At 37.8% G+C, this 21,765-nt stretch overlaps 1 protein-coding gene across 2 annotated transcripts in view; it reads right to left on the bottom strand.

Moving 5' to 3' along the window:
- The window catches only part of KCNK2 (potassium two pore domain channel subfamily K member 2), a 128,552-nt gene that overhangs the window by 24,981 nt on the left and 81,806 nt on the right, over nucleotides 1-21,765 (bottom strand). For both annotated transcript variants that reach the window (XM_033055111.2, XM_033055112.2), the window contains one exon: nucleotides 2,386-2,546. In XM_033055111.2, coding sequence (XP_032911002.1) covers nucleotides 2,386-2,546 — 161 coding nt within the window. The remainder of the gene's footprint in view (nucleotides 1-2,385; nucleotides 2,547-21,765) is intronic.

Genomic DNA, 21,765 nt, shown 5'->3' on the forward strand with positions numbered 1-21,765 from the left:
AGGGGAAAGAGAGGAAGCCCATTGTTAATAAAACTGCACCAGTGCACATCAGCACCCATCACCCCCCAGTGTGCACTACATAGCTCTAGAGGACACTGCCTTATAATTCTCAAACAAATGGGAAAATTCAAGTAGGATTTTATTCTGAAAAGGGTTTCAAAGCAAACATGACTATCCTAGGAAACATTTGCCAGCAGTAAATGCAGACTAAGGCTGGACTCTTCACAGGTGAGCAGAATGTATAGATTCACTAATATTAACAGCTGATTATATAAAAGTTTTGAGGGCTGTCTAGATATTCAAATGAGTTACAAGTAGTGCATGCACCTGCAATTTCTCTAATTTTGTACATCCACAAACAACCAACAAAATAAGGTGAATTTTAACCATACAGTTCTCTGCAATCAAATAATCAGCTAAACAAAATTCTACAAAACAGAGCTGGAAGGGATGCAAGAGAGCCAAAAGACAAAACAACCACCTAAGCCACTGCAAATACATTACTGGCCAGGCAACATGTGATCACGTTCTTGTCATCTGATAATTTTCCTAATGCTTAACCTCCATCTCAACTCCTCCTGTTTAAGTGTACTCTTTATGGTCTTATCCAAGACAAAAAGAAATTGCTAATTTTCTCTTTCCAGCAAACTTTCACAGGTGTTCTCTTTCAGTTACATGTTCTTTAAACTAAATAAATTTATTTCCTTTTCTTCCCCTTCCTATTTTTCTTGAAATTCCTTGGCACCAGCAAACTAACCCATGCTTCATTAAGTGTTGTACTCAAAAGTAGATATGAAAAAATAGCACAAAATGGATTAGCCTTTCTTGTGCTTTGCCTATTTCCAGTTTTACCTATTTTCCATGTTATTATGATGTTAACCCATGTTAGCATGTTAACCCCTAGAGTCCACAGAGCATTTCCAGAAAATTGCACCTAGACAGCTGTTTGCTGACATACAGCTGCATATTTTATTATTCCTTCATATATTACTTTGAATTTGTCTTGCTTGAATTTAATCGTATCTAGTCAGACTGCTTTTCAAAAATTTTAAGATCATTTTGATGCTCCAAGTTTTTGTTGTCTCCCCAGCTTGAGACCATCTGCAGATTTAATGAACCACGTCATTTAGCTGTTGTGTATGCTATTAACATTTTTTCTAAACTGCACTAAAGCTAGAACAGACCCCTGCAAAACTCCATTTTGCAAGCCCAGCCAATCTGACATTTTCCATCCATCCAATGCATGCCAGTTCAACCTAAAAAGAAGGGATTATACAAGAAACTATCACAGAAATCGACTCAAAATGAAATCACGTTGTTCACAATGGATGTTTTCTTGTTTTTAAGTTTCAGTGGGAACTGTGTTTACAGTCAGCATGACCAAGGTCGAGCTTTTATAACCCAAATCAGAATAACAGCTTGTGTTATGGCAACATAAAAATACCTGCTCTGACCCATCAACATCTCCCAGTTCTTTAGGCAGGCTAATAAATGGAATTAGGGACTGTTCCAGACTGCAACATCTAGATCAGATGTTGTCAAAAGAGGAGATGATACTGCTTTTTATGTTGGGGCATTCTTGTAGGAATTCATCCATTAGAAAAAATAAAGGAGAATCATTATGTCTAGGAGCAAAAGGGAGGAACAAATTGATCTCAGAACTTCTATACCTTTAAGAAAAGAAAAAAAAAATGTTATGAAAACTCAAACTGTAAAATGTTCTTATGGAATGTTCTTGCCTTTTCGGGCAAATCTCAATGGAAATCTATGTTATTCACCAGTACCTTGTCTGGACATGAATTGATTTTCAGACCCGAAAATGCATGCCTTTTCTTATAAAGCTTTCAAGCTTGTGTTTGCCAATTGCATAAGACTACTTAGCACAGGCCCAGTTTGCTTTATATCAAAAACAAAGCCATGTCAGATCCCTTCTATAAAGAAAAGGTGTCCTGCATGCCAGGGCAGTGTTTGATGTGGAAAACCAGTCCTAACACTTGCAGTGCTGATGCAAACAGCTACAAAGTTGTTCACTAAGCATTCACTGCTTCAAAAATCTCAGTGAATACGTTCATCACAATCTATATAAAAACCTTTAAGGGTAAGCATCACAGCAAGCTTACGAGTAACAAGGGCAGAAGAAAACCTAAATTCTTTGAGTCTATTCCTCTTCCCAACCATAATCATGGTGGGGAATGTGTCTTCACCCAATTCTCAGAGGTGTTCATTAGCAAGTTCAGACAAGCCCTTCTCACCTTTTCCTGTACAGCTGATTATAACAATGAGCTATATCTTGTTTTTGAGGCTTTCATCTCAGTTATGAGATTCAGAACAAGCAGAAAAATAACCCAAAAAACAAAAACCAAACAAGGCAGGCAGCATACTCACAACAAAGGTATCTTCTACTTTGGCAATTCCTTTTCCAAAGATTGTCCCTAGTTGATCGCCAACACCAGCCAACAGAAAACCAAACAGAGGAATTCCCAATAAGGCATAGATGATACAGAATATCTTTCCACCTTGTGTGCGTGGGGAGATGTTTCCAAAGCCTAAATTATGAACAACTTGAGATGTTTAAGATGTTACACATAATACATTATAAAAGAACTGCAGGAACAAAACAGTTAAAAATAGGCTAACCAGGTTAAACATATGACACAGCAAAACACTGAGAGAAATTAAATGAAAATGTAGGTCATAGAACCCTCACTGAGCTACTCTCTTATCATCTACTACATTTAGTTAATAGCAATTGGTTGATCTATGCCCTAGGCTGCCAGTGTCTGTCACTGGGCTTTTAACAGGCTGCAGCACCTGTAAACGACACACCATTTTCCTTCACGTGGGCCAAGTTTCAAAGTGAAGCAGCTTAAAAACCCCAAACCATTTGGATGAGCAAAACAGGGATTTCTACCATAAATGGGACTGCCTAGATTCCTCATTGTTAAAGGCTTTGTTTCCTGTGAACCAAAAGCTTAGTTCATGGCTCTGTCTGTCCATTTAAAAGTGGAAATCATTTTGTCTTCATAGGCTCGTGTAAAAGAGCACCCCAAATTCCTCTGATGGCTCGACTGCTGCTGGTCCACTTAGAACACAGAAAGTGAACACCAAAAGCACAGGGCCCAGCACTGTGGCATGCCCTCAAGTACATCTCCTAGGATCAGCATTTAATGATTTGGACAAGGTCACATGGACAGAACCCTACAGACAAGTTTCATGAGCTTAAGTCCTGAGTTTTAATTCAAACATTTTTCTCCTCCAAAGGATCACTCATTTTTGAGGGAGCAGTAGCAGTAACATCCCACAATTTCTGACATTCTTTCACTTTTTAGCAGAACAACATGCCCTTAAAAGGAGACAAGAGGGAAAACTTATCATAAAAAGGCTTTAGAAATTACACAAAAGCTTCTTTAACATTATATTCTTTTTAGAAAAATAATTTGCAAATAAAAAGCAAAGTGGTTTAGCATGTAATTGAGAGATTTGTCAAAGTGTCTTAAATTTTTCATGAGGAACATTGTATGCACACATCCCCCAAAGAAAATCCAATTTTTCTGAAAACAATCCGACAAATTTTAATTTTAAAGTAGCTTAATATTTTTTCACAATGTGACAAAATTCCCATGATATAGAGCACATTTAGTGAATGTCTTAGTTATTTATCATCATTTGTATTTAAATATTCTGAGCATGATGGTTTAACATATAGATTTCCTTTATGAAACCAATTATCTTAATTTTTGGTTCTGCTCTCATGCAGGTAAGCTACACCAAAGCTCTGTTGCTAAAACTACTTTTTCCACAAGACAAACTGTCCCTCACTTAACTTGGAAAGGATTGCTCAGAGAAGCTGTGGATGCCCCACCCCTGGAAGTGTTCAGGGTCAGGTTGGATGGAGCTCTGAGCAATGTGGTTAGTGTAAGGTGTCCCTGCCCATCGCAGGGAATTAAGAAGCAGGTGATGTTTAAGATACTTTCCAACCCAGGCCATTCTATCATTCATTAAAAAAAAAATAAATCACACTGGGAATATATTTTACTCCTAGATAATTCACTCTCAAATCAAATTCCAGATTTCACTTATGTAAACAACAAATGCAATATTGATAGAATTCAGTTAAAGAAAGAAAGTTGATACTAAAATTTTCCCCTAATCTTGACTAATAAACTCTGTAAGAAGAAAAAAAAAAAAAATCACTGGATTGTCAATGACAGGTTGCAGAGTCCTACAATTTTGTAAATGTTCCCTGCACTAATATACAGAAGAAAAACCTGACACAGAAAACTGGGAAAAACACTGCAATTTTAGACCAACCCAATATGCTTCCCTCAACCAGAGTCAAGGCTATCATCGTCATTCAGGAAATTTCAGCTCAACTGAGTTCAGTCAGTCCCTTCATGCACCAAGGAGTAAAGATTCAAGTTTTAAAATAAAATTAGCTCATCACCAACCAAAAAGGGACAAACAGATCCAAGCAATCTGTTTTCATAAACTTGCCTGTTTATGCACCAATAGAAGCTTGAATTGTTCCAGGTCATAATTCCTGGGAGGTCTTAATGCAATTCAGAATCAGGGATCTGGATACACCAGATTTAGAAACTCATGCTAGGGGATTTGGCAGTCACTTTTTATTTACTTCTCTACAAAAGCAGTGTCTTGCAATGGTGACAAAACACCAGCCCAGTGGAGCACATGCCAAGCAGGCAGTTTTGCTTGGCTGGCCCCATAAAACAAGCAGGCACTCTGTGAGCATCCCAGAGCTCTTAGAGAGGATGTTGCTCTGCAGCATGCTTCTCATCTGCTGCTAATTGGTATTAGGACACCAAGTTCACATTCAGCTCTGGGTATTCTCCCTAAATCAGACTTATATCTCCCCTGAAGGAAGGATGGTAGTTGACTTTTATACTCATATTCTTGTTTTTCATCCTAAAAGTTGTCAAATGCTTTTCTTCCACAAACACAGAAAAGGCACTGCATGATAATTGCATTATTAAATCACACATTACTGGATAAAATAACACTCTACCAGGTAGCAGTTTATTTCAGTCCAGATGCTCACTGAACATAACACAAACCATGGGGAGGGTACATTCTTTACTGACCTGATCTACCAAGGGGTTTCCGTCACACATTAATCACATTTCCTACTGTGTCATGTTTTATAACAGTCTGCTGCTGTACACCACAGACTACTTTGGGAGTTACACAAGTTGTCCTTAAATCCTACTCTCAGCTTCTCCAGTGAAAACCTAATCCATTATTTATACAACGGGAGAGGAAACATATTTATATTTCATATGGTTGATGTAATTCCCAAGGGGTTTGTGTCAGAAAAGTATTATTTCTTTCTTTAAATAATTATAGTAAAGATAAAAGAGTCCTGTTGCTAGGTAAAAACCAAGGAAACCTTACTTTTGGGCAAGTCATAGGAATGTCACTCCATATCCCTGCATACCACAGAGCTCCTGCATGTGGGGGTAGGAATGTCTGGCCCCACTGCAGTAGCTCCCTGGAATGTTTTCACTTCCAAGTTCCCTTTTCCACTCAAGGGGCAGCATAAAGTCTGGCTAGGATTACCTTGCTCACAGAGAAATCTCGGGGTACCAGACACATCATAACATGGACTGCTGCCTTTTCCCTGCCTCAGAGCTCCTTGTTTGGATGGGATGGGGACAGGACTGCACAATGCAACTGCACAGTCAGCCTCAGAACCTTGCTTATTCTTCATATTTTCAGTCCTACGCAGCTCATTCCTTCCCTTGTTTCTGAGGGGGAAGTTCCTAGAACTGGTCCATGCCCCACTTCAACCAGGTTGCTTGGGTTTGGTTGCAGAAATTAACATTTGCTTATTCAAACTTCTAAATTCATTGGAAAGCTTCCCTCCAAGCTTTTAACCAATGCTATCTGCCATGAACAGTACAAAGTTTAACTTGCCAAATGGGGTCTCTTTCATCCAAAATACTGCCAGTGCCCTTTTCAGACTGCCCTTTCCCAATGCACCCTCCCCAGTCACTTTCATAAACCCCAAATCCCTTTCATGTTCTGCTAAATTCTTAGTGTGCCTTTAATGGACAAAGGTCTTGTCTCTGAGAAGCAGCTGTGGACAAGAAATGCATTTTACAAGGAGCTTCCAGTAACCCTTAAGTGTATTCTGATTCTTCAATTCTGCGCGGATTTAGAATAAAAACCCATTGTAAGTAGATTGTAACTAATTGCTCCACTCAACAAAGTAACATATTCCAGGGTTTCAGCTCCACACTCCTAGGTGTCTCTGAGATTCAATCAGGTTCGAGTGGAATCTCTATCCTTTTGGTCAGCAATAGAGGAGGAAGCAGGGATATGCAAGATGAAGGAAAAAAAAACCCAAAACAACCAACAAAAAAACCCAAAATGAGATTTTATTGGATTCTTTACTTTCACCTTGTCTTTTTTGGCATATTTCTGGGAGAATGAGAACATCTGTAACTTTCTCATGAGAAGCAGATTCATGTTAAGTAGATATTAGTAACTTTAATGACTATATATTACTGCTTTTGATCAAGACAATGTTTGAATTTTCAAATTCTAGTTGAGTCCTCCCCCCATGACAAACAAGAGATTATATTGCAAATACGGAAAGGCTTGAAATACTATAAATTCTCATACATTTGACAGAACACTTTTGTTTAGATAGTGAGTATCCTTGTATTCAAACCTTCATAAATTTTTTTTCTGTTTTAACTAGAGAAAAAGATCCATTTGCTTTCTAACCAATATCTTCAGAAAACTCTTAGCTGTGTAGATGTGTAGATACACATTTTCAAATTGGATTAGATATATAGAGACTCCAAATGAGCATGGTTTTTACATAAAATTCCTAGACAAAGCAGGGTATCTACTGAAACTATCTAACTGCAATTAAGTATTTCTCATGTGAGAGATTATAGCTGCTTTTGAGAATTCTAAGACTAGATTTTACTTGCTAAATTGACTGGAAGAGAGTGCCATCACCTATGATTCATTGATTTCAACTACCTCGAGTGGGATTGAAAGTTCTGAGGAAGTTCTGAAACATTTCTTCATACACAAGGAAATGTAAACTCAAATAAAAGTAAATGCTTTCTCCGTGTTTATGACAAACCTCAGATTACAAAAGGTATCATTCATGAGGTATCAAAAATAAAGTGAAAATTATCCCAAATTAATGCTGTATATTTTGAGGTATGAGAAACTACTCTCAGCAGAAACAAACCTCAGTAGGTTTGGATATGCAGTCCATTGATGGAACAGCTCAATTCTGTGGGATAAATGATTTGGTGAACAGGCACACAATTACACCAAAGTGGATTACAGGAAGTTGATACTGAGAGCTCATAGAGAAAAGGCAGAGCTCCTGGCTGCTGACTCCCAGAGGCTGGAGCCATGGCAAGCAGCTGCCATGGCCTTGGCCCCAGCCACCAACCCCTGAGTGCACTGCCAGCAGCAGTGCCTGGGTTCATGTGCACCCTGACCACCCAGCTCCATCACAGTGATTGCCCTTTTCAAAGGGCACACGTGGCTTTTGATACTGAATGGCAAATTGATTTTGAGATCAAAAGATGTTTTTTTGCAGGCCCTGAGGAGCTATCTGATGAAGTCTTTATAAAAGGTACCTCACTGAATTTCTAGAACATGAAATGCTTTTTTCCCTTTGGATCACCACTTGGGCTCAGGAGATTAGCATTAAATACATCCATGCCCAATAGTGCCAAAGCAGAGATATGCACTTAAATCACAGATGGATAAGATGTCCCTTTTAGCTTAAATAATGGTCTAGACATAATCATTAAACAAAAAAGCAATGTTTGCACCCATACTGACTATGGGCAAACCCTTGCATCGACTCCAGAAATAGCAAAACTTCCATGTTTGTGCTCATTGTGTGGGGAAAATTTCCACATTTTTACACTAATCACTTTTCCTTTCCTTGTCTTAACTCCTTCCTATACTCCCAGTTTGACATGCTTGTGTATACCTGTGCTATATATTTGCCTATTTACAAACACGTACTCCATGAGGTTTTTATGGCTTTGGACAACTATAACAGCTTTTCCAGTTCATGTGACTTAGCAAAGTAGGTAGAAAATTCCTATTCCCTTTTTACAGGCAGGTAACTGAAGCACAGAGTGAAGGGGAGTCCAAAATTCTCTATATCATAAAGATACAACAAACATGTCCCACCAAATTGGTGGCTGAGGACTATGCATTACACCCACCCTTAATTAGTGAAAGGCAGTCATCTGAAGCCCTCAAAGACCCTCAGGTGTGCTCAGGATAGAGATACACAGAGATAAATATTGCCAATATCTACAAATTCTGGTCTCCCCTCCTGTCAGGGCCAACATTCCTGAATATAAGCAAGAGGATCTGAAGGTTGAACAAGTACAAGCATTGTTTTAAAATCTGAACCCCAAATGAATACAAATACTCTTGCTTTGACAGTACAACATTTCTGTGCTATATATACACAGGAATTCTTTCACCCATGCACATACTATGTGTTACAGCCCTCGCTCACAAGCTGTTGCCTGTGGATCCCATCAGGAGTATGCAGATAGTGCTCCTCCTCCAAGTTAATTCATCAATTGCATGTACAGAAAATAATTTAACTTTTAAATTTAAGAAATTCTGGCATGAATCCTCCTGATGGAGGTGCCCTGTGCAATAACAGAGGTGAAGCTCTCTCTATTTTAGACCATGGTCTGCTGGGAAACTGAAAATCTCTGCTTTGCAGAAGTTTGGCATAATTTCTTCATAGAACTTTTTAGGGTGGGAAAGACCTTTAAAGACTGAGTCCAACCTTTAAGCTAACACTGCTAAGCCCAGCATTAAACAGTGCCTCTAGGTGCCACTTCTACACAACATTTATATGCCTCCAGGGTTGATGACTCAACCACTTCCCTCACCCACCCCAGCTTCTAGAAGTCAAATCTGAGTTTTAGTCTGTGATTTGGGAACCATGTTGTCACAAATTGCTTCTGTTTATTGAGTGTTTGGCATTTTCTGGATTCCAAACTACAAGATTCTGACTTTTAGCACTAGCTTGTAATTCTGTGTCATGAAACTGCAAACAGATTATTTAGAGGGTTATGAGGTTCTGTCTCAAAAACAAATAAATTTAAAATAGTGATTTTTAATCTGTCTGAAAAAAAGACATTACCAATACTTCTCTTATAACTAGGAATAATAACAGGAAAGCCTAGACTGACATTAATAAAGTGTGCAATATTCAAGAACTGACAAGACAGGGGTTGATCTCCTTTCAGTGGTTTCTTTTCATCTGTGTTCTGTGGGAGCACTAATCAAATCAATAAAACTTCTTGTAAAAGAACAGGCTATAAATATTCATAGAAAGTAAGTTTCCTTCAAGTCAAAGTGCTGTACTGGAGAGGTGAAAGAGTATTCCAAGAAAGATCTGTATATGGATATGGCTGTATTCAAGAGTTCACATTGAGTTGCTAAGGCAATTTCTAAAGGAACTGGGTAATGATTGTTAAAATACTCTTATCAGTTTAAACCTAAGTCAGATGGCTCTGCCTCCCAGCACAGATTCTGCATTTCATTCAGCTGTCACTTTGTCCAGTAAAGAGTATCTACATCTCACCAGTAGTAGAACTTCTGTGCTTTTTTCAATTATTTGCCTGTTGTTGTTGTTACTGTTTGCAGTAATTTTACCTCTCATTGTTATTCTAGCAAAACTGAATCAGCTCCAAAACCCAAAAACTCTCACTTGTTTCTTTCCTATAAGTAAGATTGCTTCATGGGAGCAAGATGCCAGGCTAACACAGCTAACAAAAACATTATGTACTCTAAAGTGAAACATTTATCTTCCATTATTTCATGAAACTTTTACTAGCCACATATTCTTACCAAGTGTAAACACATATAAAATATAAGAAAGCAACATTTACTCTCCAAAAAAATTAATTAGCAATATACTGATGTGTAGATTAAGTAGTTGTACCAGGTGATCCACAAAAAATAAAAGTGGTGAATTTTAGATGTAGTGACAAAAACAACCTGATGCTACAACTTTAATGGAAATTTGAAATGAGCTTTTTCTAGAGTTTGATGGCTTTCTTACAATACCTTTCCTTTTGTTCCCTAGAAGCAATTGAAGAAACAGGTTTGCATTTTTGTTTACCAATAAATCAATTCTCAGTGAGTGCTGGGTAAAACAGGCTCTTGATGGCCTCTCCATCCTAGGGGCAAGGCAATCCATATACTTTCCTGCAGAGTGGAAAACTACCCTGCCTGTACATGTTTCTGTCTTCCCTACAAAAAAATAAAACATGGCAAAAGTGCTTACGAATTAAAGTTATGCCAGACTTAGAGCAACAAACTGTCAACACACCTTGGTGTTGGTGAATTCAGAGATTTAAAACAAGAACTGCAAATCCCAAAATCCTGCACTCAGCAGATTTGGACCTCAGACCATGACAAGCTGATAGAAGAGGTCAAAATGAGTACAGGTATCCCGACCTGTTAAGTAAGCCACAATCCACTTTCTGATTTTAAACTTTTTTTCCCCACACTCCTTGTTTCACTTCAAGAGGCCTTTCCTCACATCAGTGCTCAAAAATGAAATTATTTTGCCTCATCAATTTTTTCTTCCTGTATCTATTCTTCCTTGTAAGCTACACATACACAGCCCATGTACGCGGCGAAATCCTGGCAAAAACAGCAGTCCAGGGGAGATGGGCATTAACAATAGAAATACCTGTAGAAATATCTATATCAGGATAGAAAAATTCCTCATTTGCACATATTTAAATATAGACTTGCTTAATACTTGCAAGACAAATAAGAAAAATATATGTCTTCAAGAGGAAATACATGCACACACATTATTTTCTGCATAATGTCAAAGAGCTGAGTATTTTATTTCTAATAAAAATGCTTCTCTATGTAGTCCTACCAGCATAGTATAAAACACAAAAGTTTAAGGTTAAAAAAAAATGAATACTACCAAGTTTCTAAAATAAAATGCTCTGAAGATTTTTACTCATATTATTTTCTTTAAAAAGAAAACAATTTTTTCGCCATGTACCACAAGGTGCATGAAGGTGGGAAGTACTCTTACTTCTTCTATTCTCATTTTTTCCCCTCCAGTAATCTTCAGAATTAACACTAATACAGAATCTTTCAAACAGAAAAAAAATTAAGCACCATGCATAAATAACTTCCCCTGAATTTCCCCTTTGACTTCCAACTACTTACATGTTACATGCTTGATTTAGCAAAGCAAGTAAGATACTTAACTTTAAAAATATTTACATTTATCTCTATTCAGGTAACATTTAAATAACTGAGCATGAGCATCCTCATTCTTTCAGCATATACATCTGCAAAGATGAACAAGGACACACTTTGTCAAAGAAAATTCTTAGCAAATTTTCAACTGATTTTTCAACTCCACCATGACAGAAATCACGCTGTCACCAGCTCTTTCATTTCACTGAATTCCACACCATGTAACAAAAGATTTTTGATCAAATGTCATTATCCAAGCAATTCAAGAAAGTGCAATTACAAGACTGCAGAAATATTCTGAGGAACAAGAATTAATTTCTACTTACACAGCTCTCAGTTTTTAGTGACTTTAAACTACACAGGTGTGTGGGATATTCCTCTGCAGTGAAAGTGCTTCAAAAGACAGAGGAAGATGAGCCTTTCTGTTCTCACCAGCATCCTACCAATGTCTTGCCATGCCTGCCCCATGCCTTCATCCAAACCACAAGTGAGCTACCACTCTAGACATTCTCACTTGTTTCTTTGGCAAAGAGAGCAATCTAAAGATAGGGATCTACAGAAAAGAAAGTTCTTATAAAAGTTTGTGATTCTAAACAGAAGTTCCTAAAAGAGCAGTAATTGAACATAAAGTTATCTCTGTGCATGTTGTAAAGCCATTTAAATTACTATTGTCAGGCAGTGCAAAATAAATTCCAAGTTTTGTGCTTTTAGTACACTGAAGTATTTTGTTTTAATTCCCTGTTTGCTTTTGAAAAAAAGCCAGTATGATTTACAGTAGATTTACAGGAATTTCAGCACATAGCAATTGTGAGCAATTATTTCCTTCACACCTCTTTTTAAATATATAGGCTGTGATTTTTCTTTTACAAAGCAAGTGGAATCTTTTAGAAGTCTCTAATCACCTCACCTGCACATATGAAAGTAATTCAGACTGGGATAGAACGCTTCATGAGACAGAGAAGGCTTTCAGCTAAAGATCTTATGTTGATATGATCTTGTATTTCAGCTCACAGGGGAAAAAAACACTAAAACAAAAATATTTTAAAATTGGCTGCATGTAAAGATACTTCTCAAGCATTATTCCACTTCTTTTCCTCCAAAGCTGTGAGCTTGGAATACAAATAGCTAAGCTAGAGTGGACTGAACCATCTGCCTCTACAAACACAGCCCTGGGGCTTGCTTGGACTATGAGATATGTACACACCCTCTTCTAGTCAGGTGTGGAATATGGTCTCAGACCAATCACACCAACCTAGAGTGAAAAAAATTTTTTAAAAATTAAAAAAAAAATTTTAAAAATTTATATAACAATTTGAGCATTTGACCTCAGATGATCAGCTCACACATTTAGTTTCTCACCCTTATGGCTGTGAGGAACTAGGTACCACCTATCTCTTCTCTGGTCTTCCCAAAGGACTCCCAGATATTCCCCCAAATTTTAGATCCCAGTGGAGACTCTCAGCTTTCTGTCCTATTTAAATCTAAATTACTTGAGGGCATTTCATACAGTGCAGAGTCTGACAGCCCACCTGCAAGCAAATAATGACCCAGGGAAGATACCAGAAGCTAACAAAGTCCTGACTGCATTACACTGCCAAACAGTAAAACGAAGGCAGAAAAGGAAAATAAATGGCCTTTGAGAAGTGCATATTGATGTGGCTCAATATAAAAGTTTTAAGTTTAATGGATGAAGGTTTGATCTAGTTCCTACTTTGGATGAATAGCTTTGCCAATTTTAAATCACAAAAGCCTCCATTTACTTTTTTCTCTGTCTCTCCTTAAGTGTCAGTACATGTTCTGAAAGCCACAGCTCCCTTTTCATCAAAAGCACAATATCTCTTTGAACTGAGAGACATGTAAAACTTTTTCCTGAATATAAAATAATATTGTTTCTCTTCCCCTAAAACATGAAAGCGTATGGAGATATGGACAGCACAGCAATTATTCAAGCTAAGGACAATAAATCTTAATGACTTTTAAATAGAGCTGTCCCTGCACTGAGAAGACACATTAATTAAAGCATACCCCATGCTCTTTTTCAGCCTTTTAAGGTGGATTAAAAGAGGGATGTAAGAACAGTAATATTTATATATTTTTTTCTTGTAAGAAGAGTAATATTATTATTAATAGCATTTCCAACAGATAGCATATATTGATGTTAATTTTTCTATTGTTACTATCACACTCTGAAATGCATTGCAGAAAATAACATTTGACAATTAGCTCCACTGAAAGTCACTACTACTCTATTACTACCAGGAAAAGAAATAGTAGCTTAGGCTCATCCTTAATCATAGGCAAAGTTTCATCAACATTTCAGCTGCTGTGAATTCTGTATTAGGTCGGTTTGGAAAAGAAAATGCAGAGAATTTCAAATTCCCCAAGATATATTTCAGGAAAAAAAAATCTATACAGAGAAGGAAATATGCATTAATTGTCTTTAAATGCATTTGTGTTTTCACACAGAAGGTATTTGCCAGAAAACAAATTTAGATGTCATCTTCTCCCTCCAAAGATTTCCATTTTTATTTAGGAATATGTGATCCTGAAAATGACACCAACATAAGCAAAACTGTCTATCCTAAAGGGTTTGTAATAATGCAAATACTGCAAATTAGTTTCTTCAATTTTTTTGGCAAACAGCAACAGTTGATTTTGCAGAAGCCTGCATAAGAATTGCAAACAGAGAAAACAATGCAATATATACTTCCCCATATCACTTGCTTTATACTCAGTTTGACATGGAAGTTTGAGTTGCTAGCTGGTGTCCAAATACCAAAACAATACAAAATTGTCTCCTATTTTAAATAGAACTCCTAAATGGAATGAATATGGAAAATTATTACTCAAAACATTTTGCAGCTCCAGCTGCTTTTGCTTACAGGATCTTATTTTTCCTCAAACATCCAGAATGGAACCTAGCTGGTATAAGTGAGAAAACAGTTACTGTTTTAAAAATATCCCATCCAAAGCCTACATTAATTTGTTTACACTGCAATTGTCTGATTCCACTAGAGACCATTCATCAAGAGAATACCATAATCCTCAGGTTATAAAAATTAATTTTCCAGCAAGGAATTAAGATATCAAACTGAAGCCCAACAATTTTTAGCTTGCTTTAACCAAGACTATTTTGGGGGACCAGAAATATTTGTATTAAGCATTTTGAGTCAGTTTGGTATATCTTGCAGCTTAAACTGTCAACACAAAATTGGAGGGGGAAAAAAATGTTTGTTGCCATTTTGCTTTTTGTTTACACACCAACAGATGGAAGCTAAATGGCCCAGTAATATGTGCTGGCAGCCCAGAAAGCCAACCATATCCTGGGCTGCATCAAAAGAAGCGTGACCAGCACCAGAATCATCATCCCACTCTACTCCCCTAAGCTAACAGAGGGACGTTTCAATTGGGTATTAGGAAGATGCTTTTTGCTGTGAGGGCAGTGAAGCACTGGAAAAGGTTGCCCAGAGAAGCTGTGGATGCCCCATCCCTGGAAATGTTCAAGGCCAGGCTGGATAGGGCTCTGAGCAACCTGGTCTAGTGGGAGGTGTCCCTGCCCATGGTGGTGATGTTGGAATCAGATGATCTTCAATGTTCTTTCCAACGCAAGCCATTCTATGAGTCTACAAGTTATATGCCTATTCATATTCCCAAAGTGGGATTCAATAGTGTAAATCTGATTCCTTTCTTTAAGTGATCACATATAAATATTACAGTATTTATTTCACATTTTAATTTTTTCCACACCAAAACCAAAATATCTTGAGGCTCTCAGCTGGCTACCAACACATTAATCAAAACCTTTCTGCATCCCAGGTAGTTACATTAAAAGAATTTAAGTAGCAAAATTTTCCCCCCAAAATAAGATCACAAAGCTACCATCATGTGTTTCTGTGGTCCAACATACACTAGCTCCAATCAAAAGGATGAATCCCTGGGACCTAAAGGTTTTCCATACTGTAGTTTCTAAAATCAATCTAAAGTAGTGTTTTTGTATTCAGAACATAACAAAAGAATTGTAAGTGAATGAATGGTGAATGGCCATAACAGGTCTTCTTGAAGGGACTGCTGGTAATTCGGTTTCCTTGGTAGCTGAAGCCTAGAGCACTACATACATTAAAATTATGAACAATCAGACTAGAAATACTTTTTCTAAATCATTCCACTTTAATTTGTACTTAGTTCCATGATTTAAAAGGACCAATATAGATAAAAAGTTTTGAACCTAATTAAATCCTTCATGAAATACCTGCAGATGGAACCCAGTCTCAAAAGAAATACTGTTCTCAAATTCATTCCTCAGTAGAATAAAATGGGTAAAGATGCCTTCTAGAGGAAGGCACACAAGCAAAGCTGAATGATCCAAAGCTGCCTCTAATTGAAATGGTCATTATGAGAATAAGTAGATATAGGATTCACATACGACCACACTCAGGAAATAAAGAGAACATTAAAAAATTCTACATAATAGTATCATATTCTTTTCATGTCTTCAATTATACTAATGTAGCATCCACATGCAAAAAATTAATTAGGTGCAACAGATGTGCCTCTCCTTGTTACTTGTGTCAAGAAAATTGTTGCAGAATTTAGCTCACGCTAAATCAAAGTGTTCCAGAAATACAGTAACAGTAGCTCTTATGAATCCATATTGCTGCATTTATTGAAGCAAACAAGAAATGTCTTTCCAAAAAGATTGTAAGACTGAGCTTTAAGCACTCTTGCCCTCAGTATCCACTTATAAAGATTACATGCAGACTATAATGAAAACAGATCAAATAATGACTGATTCTCCATGAAAAGAGTCAGTCTCATATCTGTTGAAGTGAAAAAGAGGAATCAAATTTAAAAATCTTCAATGGTACATAAAACCCCTCAAAAAACCACCCACATGTACTGGACACAGTTCTGAAAGTGAAATTTCAGGTTGCCTGTGCTGATGAGATGCTTCAATACTTGGACATCACAAAATGTTGATCATGAAACTCGAACCACCTTCCTTATCCTGAGAAGGGTTTTTCCAATTAAAATGCAAATCAACTACCAGAAGAAGAATACAACAATTTCAAACAGATAACTCTAGAAAAATAATCTGCATTGAGGTTAAATATATTTTCCGGTATGTATTGGCAAAAAAAAGAGAAAGTTAAGATCATTTTAATTATATATTTATTTCTAAATAGGCAATGCCTCTTCCAATTCAAGCAAAGAACACGGTGACCTGAAAATAAGTGTATGCAATGCTAGAGAGGGAATAACTGGTTCTATATACCAAAATTATTTCCCTGCATATCTTTAAAAAGGCTACTGGATATGACTAAGCCACTTGATGCTACCTCCTGTATCCTGAACAATAGCCTCCAGATGCTCATTTTCATATATCAGTGGAACTGGAGGGAAAAAATATATATATCGTAACTGTGATGTGTGCAGTGGAGAAATACAGAGGTTGGAATTGAGCTTTCCATGCAGACCTCTTCAGCTGCAAACCCCATGGTGTGCCTCAGCTGTACCATTCAACCCTGTGCCCATAAACCCTTGGTACACACTGGAGAGTCCTAATAAACATCCATGCACTGCCAGTCTTCCCAACAGCTTCCCACTGTTAACCATCGTTTTGATCAACTAAGAATTTACAAACTACCATGCAATTTAGATTAGGAAATGCAGGTTTCAACAAAAATATATGCCCAAACCCAAAGTTTATTCTAGACAGTATCTAACCTTTGCACATGGCTGCATTTAGCCCACAAAAAATTAATTTCTTACTTGGCATGAATATTCCTGAATGCAGGCTTGCTGTAAGAATGGTGCAAGACTAGGAGAAACTTAGTTCTCAAATCAGCCTGAGAAAGAAATAACTTCAAATCATTTTCTTAGGATTGAACTAAAAGATACACACTTCTTTAAATGGCTAATGTTTCCCTTTTACTAGCCCTCATTTTAAGTCCTACCACTCTCAAGTTGATTCAAGAACAAATATCACCCTGCAAAGTTAACGTCATCCATATGAAAAATACAGAGCTTGAAACTCAATCTATACCCTGGACTTTGGACTGTCACATAATAAAATTAAGAATATAAATTATAATGCAACTTCTATCTGTAAGAGCTCCCTGATGAACAAAATCAGCCATTCAAAATTTCCCCACGTTCAAAAAGTAAGCCAGACACACTGCTAACTCAATTCCTTTTTTTCAGGGAAGCCACATGAGTGCTGTCCTTCTGCCCCATTGCATTTCTAAGTTGGTACAAAGGCTAAATCTGCTCACTCAGCATCCTCAGATGTTGCTCCCCACAACAGCTTCAGCCCTCAGCTACCAGCTACCCCTGTGCTGCTTGTTATCTTCTATAACACGGAGGAGGAATTGCATCTTTTATAGAAGTGACATGATATGTCCCAGTTGAAGAGCCTTGAAACCTCAGAACATGAAGAGCAGGGGGAAAAAAATGCAGAAAATTCTTTTTCACCTACAATTGCTGAGTTAATTTTCTTTTATTTTCTCCCACACTTCTTTCATCACACCTCCTGCAGAGAAGTCGACAAACTCTTGAACCCCACAGATTTTAGCTCCAATAAAACCTCTCTGACAAAAACCAAGACCAGGATCCAGGGCTCAGGCAGAGGTCCTGACCACAGTATTAACCCTCAGCAAAGTTGCTAAGATGAATATATTTAGTTTTTCTATCAGAGATTAGACCTGCATAAACTAGATCCTTGCTAGGCCTCCCAAAACTCTTGACAAATCCCTGAGAGACATTGCATAACACCACGCTATTCTCAAAGGGACTGATTACATGCATCCAAGATCACTGCTGCTCAAAACCACAAATCAGAAACTCCAGCTTACCTGTCAGCCAAGAGCTGCAGAAGGACAAAAGTGCAGAGCATGAGGTGCTTTTACCCTCCCACCACTCAGGGAAGTATCAGGGCAAAGAGAGGACCAAAATGTCACCACATCAAGTTACAGGTCAGCATTGGTGCCGCCATTTCACTGTGAAAACATCTGTCACCCCAGTTCAGACTGGATCTTCAGATACCAGAGGTTTCAAATCAGTGTCTACTTATATACACACAGCTCAGGGGATCATTTTTGTCTTTGCATCCCAGAGACAATAAAATACAAAAATACTTTCAATAGACTTTATAAAGCAACTACCATGGTGTATCAGGGGCATGCAAACGATCACATAAAACATCATCCAGAACACGACCTTAGGCACAAAATACATACAAGAGAGCTCTGACTTTTCACAGCAGTTCAGCCTCTCTCCTGTTTGCATCAATTTGAAGAGAAATTTCTGTATGAACAGAAGTTGTTAACATACACTTATTTGTCTGGAGGTGGCAACAGTAAGTGACTACTAAAAGGTAAAGCCATACACTTCTTGTGGAGATGCCAACACATACATATATTTAAAAGACCTTGATGCAAACACATATGTGTAAACATATGTTCATACCTTTAAATATGCATTATTTGTGCCACCAGGGATTAAAGAATTTTACTGTACACAGATTGTGTCATACTGTTCTTCCTATGGCATGGCTGAGCAATGTTATTGTAGCCAAACACCAGAAGGCTTCATATTCTTACAGAACAGAAGACATTTTTCTGAAGGTCTTCCACTGTTCCAGTTATTTTAATTCCCCATTAGCTCTCAGGAAGCTGAGGTTAGTTATGGGAACATCTGCAGCTGCCCTACAGCGCAGTTAACCTCTTGGAAGAGATAGGAAAATCTTCAAAAGCTCTCAGTGCAGGAGTACCTTACTGGGTTGGACTTGAAACCTTTCTACATGAAAGGACAAAATTGTCAGAGAATACTTTAGCAGCATCAAAATAAAATCATGAAAATCTGAAGTATAAACAACAGAAAACTAGAATGGCATAGATTTGAAGAAATTAAGAATATATATAGCCAAGAAACCTAGAAGTAGTTTCAGTAAAAGTAGGTTCACTCTGGACCCTGGTGGAATTCCCCAGACTGAAGGAAAAAATACTACTTTTTCAAGTGTATTTTAATTAATTTGTATTAATATTACCAGAGTTCCTCACAGCAAGAACAAAATGTCATCACTACAGAAAGACTTGAGAAGCATATGTTTCTACCACAGATCAAAACAGAATAGTGAAAAATTCTGGGGTAGGCACCACTGAACTCACAAATACTGAATCCAGGTGCACTTCCACACACACTGTCTTCTAGCCTCAAAATCATCCCCTTTCCACAGGAGTCCTCCAAGGCTGTGACTCACAGAGAACTCCCTCATGCCTCTCAAAGCAGACATACACACAGATGTTTGTAGGCTCAGGACCCAGCATTTTAACTATGCCACATGTCACACAGACATTATTTTTAAATTTTCATGGTTGGATATGATTGTACCTGACTCATGTTTAGATTTACTAGCTGTGTGTATCAATATCATCACATGGTAAATCTGCTTTTCTCTCTGGAATGTTTAGATTATAATGTCTCTAGAAATTTCTTTGTGATTTAGTATTTAGCTTTATTTCATGATAGTGCCATATGCAGTGTATTATGTGACAGATGTATTACTACATGTTCATCACTGGACTAGCCCAAAAAGTGGTAAAATGAAGCATTTCCAAGTAGTGGCCCTGCCATCTCAGGGTCCCTTCCTCATTCAGATATAGGCTGCAGCCTTCCCTGGTGAGGTGGTTCTGTTATTTCTATGGAATTTTTCCACATGAGTTCAGAGGAGGGCAGATAGAAAACGAGATGAGGTGGATATAGATAAAACAACACAAAAATGTTATCAAAATACATCAAAAGATGGGGAGAGAAGGAAAGAGGTTGGAATAAGCAGCCAGCACAGGATGATGAACACCCACTTGGGCTTCCAGATAACTCAGAGGAACATCCCAGTTTTGTACATGCATCCTCTTTACAATTTTTCCAGAAGCCATATGCCAGACAGAGGCATAGCATCCCCAGAGACAGAATGCACTTCGCACTACTCTGTGTCCAATTGTCCCTTGTCAATGAAGCATTCACCATCCCAGCTGCTTTCTCAGCTTCCCTTGCTATGAATTCTTGGTGTTAGTTAATAAGCAGATCTCTGTGGGAGCATTTTCAAGGAAGGCTGCAGTTGAAGTTTCCATCATCTCTCAGTGTGACTACTTAGCAACATGCTGTTCTAGCAGGCATCTGGCAATCTTTCATGTCTTCCTACTGCTTTCAGTACTTCCTTCCTCTAGCCCATCATTAAACAGGTGCTTTAAGCAGATCACAAAATAATTATCTTTTGGAAAGGCTTGAACTCTCTGGATGGGGGTGAGAATGAAGCAGTTCAATCTCTGCTTCCAGTGAATGAACCATCTTGCAACTGCAGGAGTGCATGGCCAGGCAGGGGCAATGCTATGACGTATTTGCCACTCATCTGAAACACAGCACATGTCCTCAGCAAAGCCATGCTGCTCACTGCTGCAAGCATCTCAATTGGCAGGGAACACACCATGCCTGAGCCTGACAGGCCACTTCCATAGTGGATAACTTTCTGTATTCATATCCATGCACACACATTCAGATGTCTGTCAAACGTAGGGTTTACAGAGCCCCAGAGTGTAAAGCCTCCCACTCCCACCAACTCATGAGGGGTTGGTTTCTCTAAAAGTCAGATACAAAATTTCTCAATGCTAATGAGAGCTGAATATGGCTCTCATCATACATCATCAACATCTAAGTGCTAGTTCTAGGGGAATGTCTCAGCATTTCTTTGATTCTCATTTCCATTGCTCTCTCAAGGCTGCAGAACACAGGACAGGACGTGTTCAACCAGGCAGGGCCTGGAGTGGGGATATCTCTAATGTGAAACCAAAGTATTACAAATTATGCTCTTGACTGACAAGTAATTTTGACTGCTTCATTACCTATCATATCTCCAAATTAATTTATTCTTAACCTGATCTTTAATTTTCGGCAAATTACAGAAAGGACAATTGCTTTTAATTAATCCCCATGAGTTACCACTCAGAGAAGTATTAGACAATTAATACATAAGGTTGGGGTGCTCTAAATATCAAATATAAAACATGGTGGGAGAAAAAAATGAGTAGCACAGATGGGTCTTTACACTTCCCCTGTCAGTTCTGTATTTGCTATTTTTATGATGATCCAGTAGCATGTCATTATGTAAATCTAATTTTAAAAATTAAGTGAGAACAATAAAATGGTTTTTTGTGAGAGTGGAGGCTTAAGCCTCTCAATACCTGCAAGATGGTTCAAACAATTCATAGGGAGCCCTCTTATTATCAGGATGGTAGAAGAACATAAGTGGAGTAAGATGATAGGAAAGCAAATTGTCTTTGAGTAGAACATTGGATCCAATTAGAAAAACAACAGTATTTTGTGTAAATTAGGCCTTCCTCAGCCAAGCCCAAAAAGCTTATCTGTTCTTCCAGCTGTTTTGAGTGGCTCTAGTAAGAGACAGTACTTTTTTTCCTACAAATCATACCTCTTCTGACAAAATAA

The sequence above is a fragment of the Catharus ustulatus genome, chromosome 3 (genome assembly GCF_009819885.2).
Source record: "Catharus ustulatus isolate bCatUst1 chromosome 3, bCatUst1.pri.v2, whole genome shotgun sequence".
Taxonomy (NCBI): Eukaryota; Metazoa; Chordata; class Aves; order Passeriformes; family Turdidae; genus Catharus; species Catharus ustulatus.